This window comes from Salmo salar, chromosome ssa18, assembly GCF_905237065.1.
Source record: "Salmo salar chromosome ssa18, Ssal_v3.1, whole genome shotgun sequence".
Lineage (NCBI taxonomy): Eukaryota > Metazoa > Chordata > Actinopteri > Salmoniformes > Salmonidae > Salmo > Salmo salar.
The window spans coordinates 68168522-68187155 of record NC_059459.1 but is presented as its reverse complement, the minus strand read 5'-3'; the positions used below and the strand labels follow the sequence as shown (position 1 = coordinate 68187155).

Genomic DNA, 18634 nt, shown 5'->3' with positions numbered 1-18634 from the left:
ATCCAACAAGACAGCTAACAAAATCACTTCATACTGAAGCTGAAAAGACTGCAAACTAGTTGCACTTTGTTTCGTTTGACCTGTTTTCAATTGATATTTCATTGTATACTCGTTCATTACTATGGGGCAGCTGGAGATCGAATTGGTAAATTGAAACAATGTTGCAAATGTCAGAGATAGACAGCAATGTTTATACAAATCTCTGCTGTTGAAAACTAAATGTTAGTCTAAATTAAATGTGAGATTATGTCAACATGCTTTTTATAGTAGAGATCAAGTTTATAAATTGCCTGGCTGGGCTGATGAGACAGTGGATTGCGTAGTCAGATGGAACAGAGTAAATAGCTATTTTAATGTCATAGATTTAGACGTGGAATCGACACCGGCTGGAAACTGGTTTTAACCAATCAGCGTTCAGGATTAGACCCACCTGTTGTATAATAGACAATAAACTACAGGACAATAGCAGACAAACTACAGGGCAATACTAGACATTATTCAACGGGTGGGTCTAATCCTGAATGCTGATTGGTTAAAACCGCATTCCAGCCGGTGTGGGGAGGTAAATTGACCAGAGGAGGCTGGTGGGAGGGGCTATAGAAGGTCAGGCTCATTGTAATGGCTGGAATGGAATAGGCCAAGAGGACATCCTCAAGGTCCGAGGGCGACATGAGTTTTACATGTCTCAGGCAGGGTTACCACATCATGAGAGGAGGTTGTGTTTCCAAATCACCTCTTCTACACGTGACCAACCTGTTCTGTTCTGCAGGGCACGAGAGCATGAGGTTGGAGTTTGAGAGTACAGGGAAGGTAGAGGTGCGTGAGTGTGTGCCCTCCCAAGTGGTGAGGTGTGTGTCTGAGCTGATCATGTACACTGAGGACCCAGATCCACTGAAGACAAGGGAAGTCATCACCACACTGGGACAGCTACTGAATGGTGAGACACACACACACACACACACACACACACACACACACACACACACACACACACACACACACACACACAATTATCATGAACTATGTGCATAATGACTTTAGGTCTTGTGAGCAGTAAGGGCGAGATGCTGTGGAACATGGACTCTGAGAGGTGGAAGAGAACCAGCCTGGAGGAGAGAAAGAAGTTCATAGAGACAGTCAGTCTGGAGCTCATCCTCACCTCAGACAGCTGGGCAAAAGACTGGAAGGACAAACGCTACGGTAACAATGGCATAATATTGCTCCAACACCAGGTTAAACCATTGGACTACAGCCTGCACTCTGAGATAAAAAGGGTTATTGGCTGTCCATGTGGGAGAACACTTTGAACAACCTTTATGGGTTCCATGTACTGTTGAACCCCATTAAGTTCCATTCATAACCTTCTGTGTAAAAGGCTCTACATGGAACTTAAAAGGGTTCAACATGAAACCCAAACGGGTTATCAAAGGGTTCTCCCACGGCGACAGCCAAAGAACCCTTTATAGGTAGGTAACACTATGTAGTACTTTTATTCTTAGAGGCATTAGACCCTGCACCTGCTCAGGTAACACTAGCTTCCACAGTACCACTTCTATTACCTGACTTTGGCTTCATGACTCAAGACCCTGTTAGTTCACTGAGCTGATGCCTTGGAGCTGAGTTTTTTACAGAAGGTTTGGGGACCTGGATGTAAAATGCAGTATGGTTATGTGGTAATATGGTCTTAGTGTAAGAGGGTTTATGGTACTAGGTAGTTATAAACAGTGGACATCTGTATCTAGTACAGCTCCAATAGGGGAGGCTGGTGGAGGGAGAACTCAGAGGACGGCTTATTGTAATGCTTGGTAATGGCATCATGAACGGTATCAAACACATATCAAACACGTGTTTGGTACGATTTCTCAATCCGTTTCATCCATTACAATAAACCCATGCTCCGATTTCTCCCGCCACCAGCCCCCTGTGGTTCAGCATCATGTCCAGCCACCCAGTCACTAATAGGATACGTGTTCCTGCTGTACATGATAGTGGTTACTGGCTAAGTGTGTGTGCACGCACGTATCAGACAATAACAAGAGGGATACATATGGAAGATTGGCCTGTCAGGTGTTAGATTAGGGTTGGTGAGTGGGAGTACAACAATGACTTAAATCTTGAAGATTGGCCTGTCAGGTGTTAGATTGGGGTTGGTGAGTGGTAGTACAACAATGACTTGAATCCTGAAGATTGGCCTGTCAGGTGTTAGATTGGGGTTGGTGAGTGAGAGTACAACAATGACTTGAATCCTGAAGATTGGCCTGTCAGGTGTTAGATTGGGGTTGGTGAGTGAGAGTACAACAATGACTTGAATCCTGAAGATTGGCCTGCCAGGTGTTAGATTGGGGTTGGTGAGTGGTAGTACAACAATGACTTGAATCCTGAACGTCAGGAGTTCAAATCAGTTTCGGGTCAATTTTGACAAAAGTCCTTTAAGTGTTTTTGTTTGCTAATTCTTGTTGCTAATGCACCTTTTTGATAGTACCTTCCATTGACAACGTACCCTTATCCAAGCCACTCCAAGTTAATGCCTAATCCTAACCACTCAAAGTTAAGGCCTAACCTTAACTAGTGATGTTATGTTTGATACTGGAGCTCTGAGGCATGTGTCGACGTCTCTAAGCAGCTAACTTTGAACCATTGTGCCAATGTGTGTATTACTTTATCAAAAGTATGAAATCAATGACGTACGAAGCTTCATTTTTATCATGAGCTTTTTCAAACTGTGTGTTACATGTGTTACATGCCAGACCATGCAAATGAAGGGATGTCCGCGGAGTTGAGGAACACAACGGACAAAATGTCATTTACAATCTCCCAGTTCCCCGATGGTAAAGTTTTTTTTTCATTAAATCAAATCAAACTTTATTTGCCACATGCGCCGAATACAACACGTGTAGACTTTCCCGTTAAATGCTTACTTACAAGCCACTAACCAACAATGCAGTTCAAGAAAAAACTTACCTTTACCTTTCTATTACCTTTCTATCCAGTATGTGTGTGTGTACTCCAGTAAAGGAAGGATATAGAACAGACTGTATACTCTCTCCATCACTGAGATTATTTTTGACCAGTTGATATGAATTATTTTAAATTGGTGTGTGTGTCTCCCCAAGGGTTGTGGATTGTAAAGAACATTTTCCCTTTGGTCCAAACATGGGAATGGGGAACCACGTCCAACTTCCTCTTCAAGTTCCAAAGTACAGTAACATCAGACCTCTTCCTAACATGATAACATAACTAGTATCAGTCATCAGGATCTGATGTTTCCCTTCAAAATATCTACTTTCTTGGTTGGTTCTCTTTCTCTCTCTACCCCCCTCTCTACTCCTCTCTCTTCTCGCTCCCCCTATCTCTCTAATCCCCCCATTTCTCTCTACCCCCTCGCTCTCTCTCCCCCCTCACTGTCTGTCTCTCTACCCCCTTCTCTACGCTCCCTCTCTGTCTACCCCTCCTTTCCCCCCATCTCCCCAGATACTAACGTTCCGAGCAGCATGGCATCCAAAGAGAAGATTCACCTGGTAGATGCTGGGTTAAAGATGAATTCTCCCTACCCCCCCGTCCTGCGCCCATCCAGGGAGGTTGACCTCATCATCTCCTTGGACTTCAGCGAGGGAGACCCCTTTGAGGCAAACACACACACACACACACTTATTCCTATTCAAGCCTTTCAGAAGAACATGAAGTGCCTAGATAGTAGTGACCCTCTCAATTCAATTCAAGGGGCTTTATTGGCATGGGAAACATATGTTAACATTGCCAAAGCTAGTAAAGTAGATAATATACAAAAGTGAAATAAACAATAAAAATTAACAGTTAACCTTACACTCACAGAAATTCCAAAAGAATAAAAAGACATTACAAATGTCATTATGTCTATATACAGTGTTGTAACAATGTGCAAATGGTTAAAGTACAAAAGGGAAAATAAATAAACATAAATGTGGGTTGTATTTACAATGGTGTTTGTTCTTCACTGGTTGCCCTTTTTCTGTGGCAACAGGTCACAAATCTTGCTGCTGTGATGGCACACTGGTATTTCACCCAGTAGATATGGGAGTTTATCAAAATTGGGTTTGATTTGAATTATTTGTGGATCTGTGTAATCTGAGGGTAATATGTGTCACTAATATGGTCATACATTTGGCAGGAGGTAAGGAAGTGTTGCTCAGTTTCCACCTAATTTTGTAGGCAGTGTGCACATAGCCTGTCTTCTCTTGAGAGCCAGGTCTGCCTACGGTGGCCTTTCTCAATAGCAAGGCTATGCTCATTGAGTCTGTACATAGTCAAAGCTTTCCTTAAGTTTGGGTCTGCCACTGTGTACTCTCTGTTTAGGGCCAAATAGCATTCTAGTTTGCTCTGTTTTTGTATTAATTCTTTCCAATGTGTCAAGTAATTATCTTTTTGTTTTTTCATGATTTGGTTGGGTCTAATGGTGTTTCTGTCCTCTCTCTCCCTTCTCTTGCTCTCTCTCTAGGGAGTAGGGGCTAGGAGGTAGTGACTAGGAAGTAGGGCCTAGGGCACATGTCAAACTCATTCCACGGAGGGCTGTGTCTGCGGGTTTTCGCTCCACCCTTGTACTTGATTGATAAATGAAGGTACTAATTAGTAAGGAACTCCCCCTCACCTTGTTGTGGAGGTCTTAATTGAAAGGAAAAACTAAAACCCGCAGCCACTCAGCCAGCCATGGAATGAGAGACACCCCTGACCTAGGGAGTAGGAACTAGGGACTAGGGAGTAGGGGCTACAGAATAGTGACTAGGAAGTAGGTAGTTGTGACTTGGAAGTAGGGCCTAGGGAGTAGGGACTAGAGGCTGGTTAGGAGAAGGACATTGACATAACCATACTACTGATCCTGCTCCTCACAGACGGTGTTTAGTGCCAAAAAGTATGCACGTCAGCAGAAGGTCCCCTTTCCCCCGGTGAAGGAGAGTGTGAGAGATGAGAAAGACCGTCCGCAGGGCTGCTACGTTTTCGAGGGGCGACGCCCTGAAGAGCCCACCATCATGCACATGCCCCTGTTCAACCTGCAGAACTGCAAAGGTCTGTGGTAGTCATCATAGTAGTCAGTGTCTGTCTTTTATACTTGTCTCTCTGACTACACCATATTCTGACCTCTCTCTTATTTTCTGTCTCTTTGTTTTTCTGTGTCATGTCTTTTTCTTGTTTATCTGCACACACTGTCTGCTTTTTATGATGGAATTAGTATTTTTATTTTACTTTACATTTATATAACTAAGCAAGTCAGTTAAGAACAAATTCTTATTTTCAATGACGGCCTAGGAACAGTGGGTTAACTGCCTTGTTCTGGTTGCAGAACAACAGATTTTTACCTTGTCAGCTCAGGGATTCAAATCGTGCAACCTTTCGGTTATTAGTCCAACGCTCTAACCACTAGGCTACCTGCCATAATGCACTTTAAGGTGCATTACCACTACCGGGCTGGGCTGGACTGGAGTGTAGACTTCAGTTCACCTTTCAATCACCCACGTGGGTATATGTTACTAAAAACCAAATCAGGAGATGAGAGAGGCAGGACTTGCAGCGTGCAAGCATTGTGGGTGAAATGATTGAATACTGCACGCGACACGAGCAGTGTGGTCAGCATGTTAGTCTCTGTCTCAGTCTCTGTCTCTAAGTTGTTCTAAGTGTTGTGTCTGTATTAATTCTCTGGGCTCTATTTTTAACAAACCTAATGCTATGGTAAATCTAAACATTGGCGGTAGCACCATAGAAGCCATACTCAAGCGCGATCCGGACCCAGAACGGGGTCAATATGTCACGAACTGGCTTGTAGCCCATAACAAAAAGGGGAGGCAATGCAGAGATCAAGGAATAACAAATATATTTATTAACTAAAGAAAACTATATACAATTAACAATGCTGTGTGTAGTCAGTAATGTACAGTGAGGGAAAAAAGTATTTGATCCCCTGCTGATTTTGTACGTTTGCCCACTGACAAAGAAATGATCAGTCTATAATTTTAATGGTAGGTTTATTTGAACAGTGAGAGACAGAATAACAACAAAAAATCCAGAAAAATACGTCAAAAATGTTATAAATTGATTTGCATTTTAATGAGGGAAATAAGTTTGCGTACGTAGATGTGATGAGGGATGAGGGGTGTCCCTGGCTACACCCCCATAAAATCAGGGACCACCAAGGACCCCGGAACATCACCCTAACCAAACATACACAAACAAAATACTGCCCTGATAAACGCTATCACCCTGCCCCAGCCAACCTCATCCTCCCCAGACCTCAGAAACCTTTGCGCACAGGAACCAACCTTTAAAACCTCTTATGGCTTGGCGGCAGTATTTCGACGTCTGGAAGAGAAGCGTGCCCAAAGTAAACTGCCTCTTACTCAGGCCCAGAAGCTAGGATATGCATATACTAGCATTGGATAGAAAACACTCTGAAGTTTCCAAAACTGTTAAAATAATGTCTGTGTAAAACAGAACTGATATGGCAGGCAAAAACCTGAGGAAAATCCATCCAGGAAGTGGATTTTTTGACGTGGGTAGTTTTCAATTGAATGTCTATAGAGTATCTAATGGGTTAGGACCCAGATTGCAGATCCTATGGCTTCCAATAGATGTCAACAGTCTTTAGACATTGTTTCAGGCTTGTTTTCTGAAAAATTAAGAAGAATGAGACCTTTCTGTCAGTGGACTGTAGAATCATGCAGTGCTGGTTTGCGTGCATGACTGAGTGCGCGCCCTTCATTGTTTTTCCTTTCTATTGAATATGCTATTGTCCGGTTGAAATATTATCAATTATTTACATAATTGACAACCTGAGGATTAATTATAAACATCGTTTGACATGATTCGACGAACTTTACCGGTACTATTAGGATGTATTCGTCTGCATGTTTTGACCGCCTTTGAGCCAGTGGATTACTGAACAAAACGCGCCAACAAAACAGAGTTTTTGGGATATAAAGAGGGACTTTATCGAACAAAACAAACATTTACTGTGTAGCTGGGACTCTTGTGACTGCAACCATATGAAAATCTTCAAAAGGTAAGTGATTAATTTTATCGCCATTTCTGACTTTTGTAATTCCTTTACTTGGTTGTAAAATGTTTGTATGCTTTTGTAAGCGGGGCGCTGTCCTCAGATAATCGCATGGTATGCTTTCGCCGGAAAGCCTTTTTGAAATCTGACAAAGCGGCTGGATTAACAAGAAGTTAATCTTTAAGCCGATATTTAACACTTGTATTTTTTATGAATGTTTATTCTGACTATTTCTGTATTTTGAATTTGGCGCTCTGCAATTTCACCGGATGTTGTCGATGTGGGTCGCTAGCAGAACGCCTGCGCCAGAAAGGTTAAGAGGAAAGAAGAAAATGAGGACAGCAGAGAATAGATGACAGGAGCGACAGGACAATACAAAATAGATCAAATAAACAGTGGCCAGTCACGTGGACGACACACATACCCTCTGGGACCACGCATATGAGAAAACGCGTGTCCACCGATCAATAGGACCAGACGCATTCAGGAACAGCGCGCACGAGAGAGCACGTCAGCAACGACATTATCAGTACCCCTGATGTGCCGCACATCGAGATGAAATGCCTGTAAAAAAACACCATCTCATTATCCTCTGATTAGGACACATCATAGACCTCAAAAAGGTGAGAGGGTTATGGTCGGTGTAGACCACAATAGGCATTACACCCGACATGGCGCTGTTGGAAAACGTGACCAAACAGATAAGAGGTGAAATTAGAACATTGGTCACTCTGAATAACCTTAGGGATTCCAAACAGCGAGAAACTGAGTCAAAGCTATTAGCAGACTTAGTGGTGATAGAACGGAGAGGATAGGCAGCAGGAAACCTAGTTGTCTGACATCACAGTGATCACAGACCACTACTACCATTCTTCGAGTGAGGCAGAGGGCCAACATAGTCAATAATCAGATACTCAAAAGGTTGCCTGACTACGTGAATAGGAAACAGTGGTACCGGCTTAATAGCTTAACTTCTCTAGGGCCAGTGGGACGAAATCGTCCCACCTACGTAACAGCCAGTGGAATCCTGTGGCGCGTTATTCAAATACCTTAGAAATGCTATTACTTCAATTTCTCAAACATATGACTATTTTACACCATTTTAAAGACAAGACTCTCGTTAATCTAACCACACTGTCCAATTTCAAAAAGGCTTTACAACGAAAGCAAAACATTAGATTATGTCAGCAGAGTACCCAGCCAGAAATAATCAGACACCCATTTTTCAAGCTAGCATATAATGTCACATAAACCCAAACCACAGCTAAATGCAGCACTAACCTTTGATGATCTTCATCAGATGACACACCTAGGACATTATGTTATACAATACATGCATGTTTTGTTCAATCAAGTTCATATTTATATCAAAAACCAGCTTTTTACATTAGCATGTGACGTTCAGAACTAGCATACCCCCGCAAACTTCCGGTGAATTTACTAAATTACTCACGATAAACGTTCACAAAAAGCATAATAATTATTTTAAGAATTATAGATACAGAACTCCTCTATGCACTCGCCATGTCCGATTTTAAAATAGCTCTTCGGTGAAAGCACATTTTGCAATATTCTAAGTAGATAGCCCGGCATCACAGGGCTAGCTATTTAGACACCCACCAAGTTTAGCCCTCACCAAAGTCAGATTTACAATAAGAAAAATGTTATTACCTTTGCTGTTCTTCGTCAGAATGCACTCCCAGGACTTCTACTTCAATAACAAATGTTGGTTTGGTTCAAAATAATCCATAGTTATGTTCAAATATCCTCTGTTTTGTTAGTGCGTTCAAGACACTATTCGAAGTGTAAAGAAGGGTGATGCGCACGACGCATTTCGTGACCAAAAAAATTCTAAATATTCCATTACCGTACTTCGAAGCATGTCAACCGCTGTTTAAAATCAATTTTTATGCCATTTTTTCTCGTAATAAAGCGATAATATTCCGACCGGGAAAGCGTGTTTATGTTCAAAGAGAGAGAAAATAAAAACATGGGATCCCCTCGTGCACGAGCCTCAGTCTGATGGTCCTCTGATCGGCCACTTACCCAAGGCGCTAAAGTTTTTCAGCCAGCGGCTGGAATTACATCATTCAGCTTTTTCCCGGGTTCTGAGAGCCTATGGGAGCCGTAGGAAGTGTCACGTTAGAGCAAAGATCCAAAATTTTCAATAAACAGAGCCAAGAAGCCCAAGGAATGGTCAGAGAGGGTACTTCCTGTACAGAATCTTCTCAGGTTTTTGCCTGCCATATGAGTTCTGTTATACTCACAGACACCATTCAAACAGTTTTACAAACTTTAGGGTGTAGGGGTTCGTGCGTTCCAGACACTATCCGAAATAGTAAAGAAGTGTCGCGCGCATGGCGCAATTCGTGACAATAAAATTCTAAATATTCCATTACCGTACTTCGAAGCATGTCAACCGCTGTTTAAAATCAATTTTTACGCCATTTTTCTCGTAGAAAAGCGATAATATTCCGACAGGGAATCTCCTTTTCGGCAAACAGAGGAAAAAATCCCAAAGGCGGGGGCGGTCGGGTCACGCACATAAGCCCAGTGTCCCTTGATCGGCCACTTGAGAAAGGCGATAATGTGTTTCAGCCTGGGGCTGGAATGTCGACATTCTGTTTTTTCCCGGGCTCTGAGCGCCTATGGACGACGTGGGAAGTGTCACGTTAGAGCAGAGATCCTTAGTAAATGATAGAGATGGAAAAGAAGTTCAAGAAATGGTCAGACAGGCCACTTCCTGTAAAGGAATCTCTCAGGTTTTGACCTGCCATTTGAGTTCTGTTATACTCACAGACACCATTCAAACAGTTTTAGAAAATGTAGGGTGTTTTCTATCCATATGTAATAAGTATATGCATATTCTAGTTACTGGGTAGGAGTGGTAACCAGATTAAATCGGGTATGTTTTTTATCCAGCCGTGTCAATACTGCCCCCTAGCCCTAACAGGTTAACCTGACACTGTCGACTACACCAAGAGCTGAATATGCTTCCTGCGCTTTACCAGTCAACACACACTGCAACATTAAACTGTGATCAGAATCAGGCCAGCTCCTAGCGTCAGCAACACCCTCAAACAACGAAAAAAAAGTCTCTGGGTCCTTCTCATTAAATTTTCAATTTTGGCAACAGCCGTACGTTTTCAACAGTATCAAATGTGTCCGTGGCACGACCGAGCGAGGAACAACCGCTAGGTAAATCAGGGTCACTTTCACAAAGCAAACTCTCCCCCGGAATCTTTCCTTCCCTAACTAATTCTAGCCGCTCTTGTTGCAGCTTGATTTTAGCACACGCCAAATCCGGTTTAAATTCCAATTCCTTTTCATACTTAACACGATCATGCTCCAGTTTAGCTTGTTCTTGCTCTAGCTGTAACAGAAGCAGTTCTTTCTGCTGTTCAAAAGGAAGACTACTAGGGCTAACAGACGGAGAGGCCATTGTAACAAAACAGGGAGACTGCTGGGGCGGTGGCGAATCCTTGTCAGAGGCTGCCACAGTGGTAATGTTGATTATACCACTTTGCATCAGATTGGCCTTCAATATCAACCTAACAGAATTTGACGTTTATCACTTATTTCAACCTGGTAGTGATTAGTGATCTTCAACAGCTGTTCTTTAGTACATAATTCTAACAGTTCCTCTGATGGAACGCGAATGAACTCATCTACATTAGACGCCATAGTCACAAGTAACTACTAAAAATAATCTTGCTCTACCCCTCTGCTGAGCACACCAGACCACAACAAGAGAAACGCAAATCACACTGGGTACCACAGGATAGAGATGAGATGCATAAGGAGCTTCCCCAAATCCTACAATAACTCAACCCTAGTCTTCATGCGGATTTGCGGTGTGTAATTACGCACTGTAGCCCGCTGGCATGGGGGAAAAACTGCACGGATGTGCCCCCGGGACAACTGCTCCGTCCACAGACACCACACAAAAAAAAACATGCCCAACGTATTTCAAAGTGGAACATGTCACTAAGCCTAACAGGGAAAAAGATAGTCTATAGCTCCAGGTAGCAGGTGGCACTACCCTACCTAAATCTCTCATTGGAGGTACACAGCAGGTTGAACTCTGCTCCTCAAACCAATGTCCCAACAGCGAGAGGAGCAAGAATTCCCAGCCTGGGCAGGGGCCTGAAACGAACCAATGTTACTCTCTCCAACGCAGCACATAACCAATTATCCACTGCAGCGGCAAGTTTAACAAAGGCAACCAACACTGGTCCTACCAAACAGCGCAACTCAAAACAGCTGTACCAAAAGATGCAAACAAAGCACCTACAGAGTTTATCAAACACTAACTCCACATTTTCTCCCAAACAAAATACACTTACCAGTTAGCTTAACGACACTAGAATTAGGCCTATTGGCATACTTTTCCATTCAACGCACCATTTGATGACATCACCGGACAACCAAAATCACTGATCCGTCTAAGGCACTATACCGAACACTTATAAGACAATGCAATGAATACCAACCAAAACGCATCCCAATTAGCATTAATCCCTTATAATGCAACAAAATACTATACGCAAAAATGTCTAGGAACCAACCTTATAATCCTGGATGAGCCCCCACTTGTCACGAACCGGCTCGTAGCCCGTAACAAAAAGGGAGACAACGCAGAGATCATAGAATAACAAAATATATTTATTAACTGAGGTAAACTATATACAATTAACCATGGGGTGTGTGTGTTGCCTTATGTAAGGGAGTAGTTGCGTACATAGATGGTGATAATGAGGGCCGTTGAAAGGTGCCAAAACAAATAACCCACAAAATGCCACAACCAAAAATAACAGTGTGTCTGCATGGAGTGAGTCTCCTCAATGAACAGGGGAAAGGTGAATTTATTCTCGGGACACACCCAAGCCCAGGTGTGTCCCATTTCCCTGACAACCATCCCGGCTCCACCCACCGACATCCTATTAAGGAAAACAAGAGCAAAGAAAAAGAATTTGGCAGACAGAGTGGGAGGTTGTCACACTCGGACCCGCGGACCATATAGACCCTGTTATGGGTCTGGATCCGGACCGCATTTGAGTATGGATGCTATAGTGCTACCGCCAACGCTTAGATTTACCATGGCACTAGGTTTGTTAAAAATAGAGCCCAGAGAATTAGAATACAGATACTTACAAAACTTGTTTTACTCAGTCAGGCTTTGATCCCAGGTATCATAAACACACATAAGACATGGACAAATGTGTAGAAATTAGCTTTAAAACTTCAAAATGTTCTCTCCGCCAACAACAGGTGTGTAAACAGTTTGGGGTCGATTGGGTTGCGAGGTGGGGGTTTGTTACTGTGCAGATAATTGATGATATCATCCAGTTATCACCTACAGCAAGGTCAAACAAGTTAATGTTTTCGACAATTTACTAAACTACTTATTTAGAACCATATAGTTACAGCAAGTCATCACAAAGACAACAGGAGGAGGGTCTATTTTTCTCCACTTCCTGTCTGACTGACGTGCCCAAAGTAAACTGCATGTTACTCAGGACCAGAAGCCAGGATATGCATATAATTGGTACCATTGGATAGAAAACACTTTGAAGTTTGTAGAAATGCTAAAATATTGTATGAGACTATAACACAATTGATATGGTAGGAGAAAATCCAGAGAAAAACCAACCGTAAAATTATTTTTTTGAGAGCCCATGCTCTTCCAATGGAACGTATAAGGTCCTATCCAAATCCAGCTCCCAGTTTGCAATTCCTATGGCTTCCACTAGATGTCAACAGTCTTTGTTCAAGGTTTCAGGCTTGTTTCTACCCAAACAAGGAAGAATTGAGTTTTAGTACTGGGAGTCAGAGTTGGAAGAGGACGCGCACCTGCAATTTTGCTTTCCTATTGAACATACTTATTTCCGTATGAAATATTATAGTTTAATTATATTTTAGGGCACCTGAGGATTAAATAGAAACATATTCTGACTTGTTTTGAAGTTTAGCGGAAGCTTTTTGGATTCCTTTGTCTGCAGGTTGAAAGAGTGGATTACTCAAATCGATGGCGCCAACTAAACTGACTTTTTGATATAAAGAAGGAACTTATCTAACAAAACGACCATGCATGTTGTAGCTGGGACCCTTTGGATTGCAAATCAGAGGAAGATTTTCAAAATAAGTTAATATTTATTCGCTATTTGTGATTTTATGAAGCCTGTGCTGGTTGAAAAATATTTTGATGTGGGGCGCCGTTCTCAAACAATCGCATGGCATGCTTTCGCTGTAAAGCCTATTGTAAATCGGACAATGCAGTTAGATGAACAAGACTTTAAGCTTTTAACCGATATAAGACACTTGTCTTTACCCAAATGTTTAATTTACATCATTTTAATGATTATTTATTTGAATTGCGCACCCTCCAATTTCACCGGAAGTTGTCGACAGGTGTCCCCCTACTTGTAGACTAGTTCAACGCCAATTCCATCCTCCTCTCTTTCATTTTGGCAAAACGGTCTATGGCTCTGACATACAGTACACTTTTATTTTTTGTTGTCATAGGCTAGCAAGTATTTTAACTAAGTAGCTTAACTTCATCACATGGGCAACAATGAACCAGCTAAGTTTGCTAGCTAGTTAATGTGAGCTACATATAGGCTACTACATGGGCAACACATACTGAGACAGTGGGGCAGTGTTTCCCCTGCTTGGATGATTTCGCCAGTGAGCCTCAGCCACTTGCAAATTGACTTAAACATTATGAAAACACAGAGAGAGGACATAAATTATTTCATAATTGAAAATGTTTTATTGGTCAAATATTTGGGGAAGCCTAGCTTCCCTTGGCATCCATGACTACAAGCCACTGCTAGGAAATTGTATGACCGGACCTTCTCAAATAGTACTTGAGTACCCCTGCGTTTTAGGTTTGGGGTTGTTTAAGAAATATTTTAGCTATTTTCACAACCAAAAAGTATCAGTGCACTGCTGGCGCAAAAGGACTGGGTTTTGATGAATAAACAAGTTGTGGGTATGACGAGGCTTGGCCTCTCACTGGCCAATCAGAACGTGCTCCACGGCAAAATGTGGTTTCTTCCATTTGTGTATTTAAGGTATTTTATGTATTGCCCTGAAGTCAATTCCAATATTAGTCCGTTATAGTATGTTAAATGGCTTACATAAACAAAATATAACCTATCTTTGCTAAATAAATTAACTTGAACCCATTTGCTGTCCACATTGTTCAAAGTAATTACATGGTTGGCTTCAATAGCATTCACACTGATATAGGGGCTAGGCCTACTGTAAATTGCATTATGGCTGAGCATGGACATGCCAAACATTGTCAATAAGCAAAATGTAATTAATTATTGATAAGGCCTAAAAAGAGAACGAATAATTCTAAACAAAACAACAACTAATTTTAAATAGGCTATGTCACACTTAGAGGTACCATCATTTCTCCCAGTGGGCATGTAATATTAAAACAATGCAGCACATCCAAACTTTTCACAGTAGCAGGACAAATATCCAATAAAAAGGGAGAATGTCCACTCACCATTATACTGCTCCCAAATAGGCCTACTGTATGTTTTATGAACATAATCGGAACCATTTCACAGATCAGATCGCATTCACACATCTCCAGAAGATGTATTGCATGCGCGGCACAGACGTTGTAACCCTAAATCCAGGAAGGTGAATCATTCTAATAAGATTGGTTGTAATACAATTAAACGAAAAACAATCTTTTTTTAAATGCATGTAAAATGTAATCGGCAGGATAAAAAGACACTCATTGCTGTTGAACCATCATTCGTTATAGGGAGGGCTTGGGTTTTGAAAATATGAAACGGAAAACATGCAGGTGTTACAGGTTACAGATAACTTCTAAATATGAGGTTTACCAGTGTTCACCGAGGTTCTCATCTCTCGTTTCATGATGGGAATGGACACGTAGGTTTTTGCGCACGTCCAAAACAGGACCTCATGGCTAAAATAAATGTGGGCCTGCCTACAATTCATAGATACAAAGTGTCACGTTGCGTCAATTCGAATCTGGTATTAGGATATAAACAAACCATGCAACTTAGTTTTGCAATGATTATTTAATTCATAAATAGAATGATAGTACAAATGGAAAATGTGATGTTCGTATACGGTCTCGCTGTGACACCACGCAGGGCAGACAGAGAAGAGAGCGTCACATCCTATTGTTCTCCCTTATATACTCTGACAGATATAGTTCCCGCTCAATGCTGGCCTGTCAGAGTGAGGAGGAGCGTGGTTTAAACTTGCTCCTCCTAACGTCGGCGTGTAGGCTGGTCCCAGCGTCGTGACGCACTTCCTGTTGCCGGTTGTAGTTCTTCTTGTCTTCAACAGTTGATTTACTCGTAGTTTATGTACTTAGCATAGCTTCCCCAGTATATTATATAAGTTATGCATACAAATAGCCAGTTCAACCCTAACAAAAGGGAATGTCAGTTCACTGTTTTATTCCTATGAAACTTCATATTTTAATAACGTTTTGGTGATTTTAAGATTTATTTCCAAGCTGTCTCAGGAGTCAAACCCTTTATCGACATTATTGACTACTTTGCGATTGCTCTTGTTCCATGCGCATATGGGAAGTGTGTCACCCCAAACAACAGCTTTTGGTTGGTCTTAAATATCCCAATCAGCGGTTGCTGAAATTAGCACTTTGGATCATGTTTTTAAGGACACACCTCAAATATTTCCACTCCTCCCATCTGAGCGCAAGCGAGTTGATATAAGACAGGTAAATTGCCTAACCCGGCGTTAGGACTGGAAAATGCCAGTGGGTCCGTTTTTACATGACGAAATGGCAAACGTACGTGTATTTGACACTAGTGTCGCCTTAATCCCCCAGCTGTAAATAGAACCCTCTGTGTTCAATATGTTCAAAGTTGTGTTATATAAGGTTCTCTGTTCTCTTCCTAGGCGAGGAGGAGATTAAGAAGGAGAGGGAGAAGTACACAACGTTGCACCAGCACTACGATGAGCCTGAGTTCGAACACCTCCTGAAGAAGGCCAAGGACAACATGAAGAACAACAAATACAGGATCCTGGTACAGATCATTATGGCTATCCAACGCAGAAAGAATCGCAAGTCAGTGGTTCGATGGCCTGTATCTGTGGTGTAAAGTACTACAGTATTTTTTGGAGTATCTTCACTTTACTATTTATGACAACTTGTGCTTCACTACATTCCTAAAGAAAAGTATATATTTCTTACCCCATACACTCTCCCTGACACACAAAAGTAGCCTACTTGTTACATTTTGAACGCTTAGCAGGACAGAAAATGTATAATTCACGCATTTATCAAGAGAACATCCCTACCTGTTAGTCCCTACTGCCTCTGATCTGGTGGACTGATTAGAAGCACGTGCTGCTCATCTGTGTTCCCAACAAATGCTGATTTAAAACGATGTGTACCTACACACTGGAGAAAGCTGAACCGTCTGTGTATACCATCCCTAATGCATTAAAAACCTTGATTTTATTTTTGAGTGCAGACACATCACACCCTTCGTCTGAATTTGCGGTTTTTACGCACAAACCAAGCTTCTGGGAATGCTTGATTGTCCCCTTGATTAGAACTCACTAAACACAAATGCTTATTTTGATGTTGGAGTGTGCCCCTGGCTGTCTTTGAAAAATAAAATGGTGCCGTCTGGATTTGTAATTGAAGTAATGTGAAATTATTTATACTTTACTCAAGTATTTTACTGGGTGATTTAAACTTGAGTCATTTTCTAAACTCAGCAAAAAAATAAACGTCCTCACTGTCAACTGCATTTATTTTCAGCAAATATATATTTATATGAACGTAACAAGATTCAACAACAGACATAAACTGAACAAGTTCCACAGACATGTGACTAACAGAAATGTAATGTGTCCCTGAACAAAGGGGGGGAAATCAAAATCAAAAGTCTGGTGTGGCTGCCAGCTGCATTAAGTACTGCAGTGCATCTCATGGACTGCACCAGATTTGCCAGTTCTTGCTGTGAGATGTTACCCCACTCTTCCACCAAGGCACCTGCAAGTTCCTGGACATTTCTGGGGGAATGGCCCTAGCCCTCACCCTATGATCCAACAGGTCCCAGACGTGCTCAATGGGGTTGAGATCTGGGCTCTTCGCTGGCCATGGCAGAACACTGACATTCCTCTCTTCGCACAGCTTTGAGATTGCCTGCAATGACAAGCTCAGTCCGATGATGCTGTGACACACCGCCCTAGACCATGACGGACCCTCCACCACGATCCTGCTCCAGAGTACAGGCCTCGATGTAACGCTCATTCCTTCGACGATAAACGCAATTCCGACCATCACCCCTGGTGAGACAAAACCGCGACTCATCAGTGAAGAGCAGTTTTTGCCGGTCCAGCGCCGGTGGGTTTGTGCCCATAGGCGACGTTGTTGCCGGTGTTGTCTGGTGAGGACCTGCCTTTCAACAGGCCTGCAAGCCCTCAGTCCAGCCTCTCAGCCTATTGCGGAGAGGCTGAGCACTGATGGAGGGATTGTGCGTTCCTGGTGGAACTCGGGCAGTTGTTGTTGCTATCCTGTACCTATTAATTTCCTGTTACACTTTACATTAGAATTATCACTGAGCCCACCGTTATGTCTATTTAGGTGGAATCTACATTTATATAGCTATATTCATAAAAAATTAAATTGTGCAGAGAAGGTTTTTCCATGTTACAATCATTTCAGCACCATTACAATATTGAAATAAGCATGCATGGACATACTTATCTTCGATTGTATATAATTTCACTGCCATCAGGAAAGCACAAAAGGGTGTTTCAGAACTATGTTGAAACTGGTGGTCAAGCTTCATGCCCGTGGTCTGGTTTTGTATCCCAGCAGGTAAGATTTATTTGAAAAAAAAAGTTTTTGGGGGGTGAAATGCTAATTTCTAGTGACTTGTTTTGAGTAAAGGATACAGACAAATCTTAGCCTTGTAATTTGCTTACATTTTAAGGCAGGCCTTGCAGAGGAGCACTTACTCTGGTACAGTCCAATCAGTCTTAGGGACATTCATATGAGTGGCGGCTCGTGATTGACTGAGGCGGACGGCCTGCTGAAATGTTTGGACAGAAATGCATTTCATTACCTTAGCCTATAGTTTAATTAAACCAGTGAAAATCAACAGTTCGCCAAGAAAATAGGGTTTTTCAACAGGTCCAGTGCTGCGAGATCCATAAATTCAACTAAATGCCCCAAATCATGTGTTAATTAAAAAGCCTGACTGGATTGACATAACAGAATACCACCAGTCCTGATAGAAATCAGAAATGACTGCAGATCAAAAACACAGTTCCAGCATAACTGAAATTGCAGAGAAAAGCTTAATTGTCAACTATATTGCCTTGCAAAAAATAAAAACCTTATCCTCTCCTCCATTAGTGAATAAGAATACAATTTTGGGACATACAAATGGTAAACATTCAGGGCCATACACCAAAGCAAAGCGCCAGTCTGAGTCTACTGAAGGATTGGGCCTCATCAAGTAGCAAGCAATGAACATTCAAGCTGTGTTGGCTAATCTGGAAATTAATTCCACCAACCTTTCATCTTGTAGCCTAAACCTCTGTCATGAGCATGACAGTCAATCCGAA

At 42.0% G+C, this 18634-nt stretch overlaps 1 protein-coding gene across 1 annotated transcript in view; it reads left to right on the top strand.

The window, feature by feature from the left end:
* The window catches only part of LOC123728745 (cytosolic phospholipase A2 gamma), a 31486-nt gene extending 14909 nt beyond the window's left edge, over positions 1 to 16577 (top strand). The window contains exons 10-16 of the mRNA XM_045701419.1: positions 770 to 937; positions 1042 to 1200; positions 2748 to 2828; positions 3114 to 3197; positions 3472 to 3626; positions 4866 to 5040; positions 15947 to 16577. Of these exons, the coding sequence (XP_045557375.1) occupies positions 770 to 937; positions 1042 to 1200; positions 2748 to 2828; positions 3114 to 3197; positions 3472 to 3626; positions 4866 to 5040; positions 15947 to 16149 (1025 nt within the window). The 3' untranslated portion in view covers positions 16150 to 16577. The remainder of the gene's footprint in view (positions 1 to 769; positions 938 to 1041; positions 1201 to 2747; positions 2829 to 3113; positions 3198 to 3471; positions 3627 to 4865; positions 5041 to 15946) is intronic.
* Positions 16578 to 18634: the final 2057 nt, after the last annotated feature.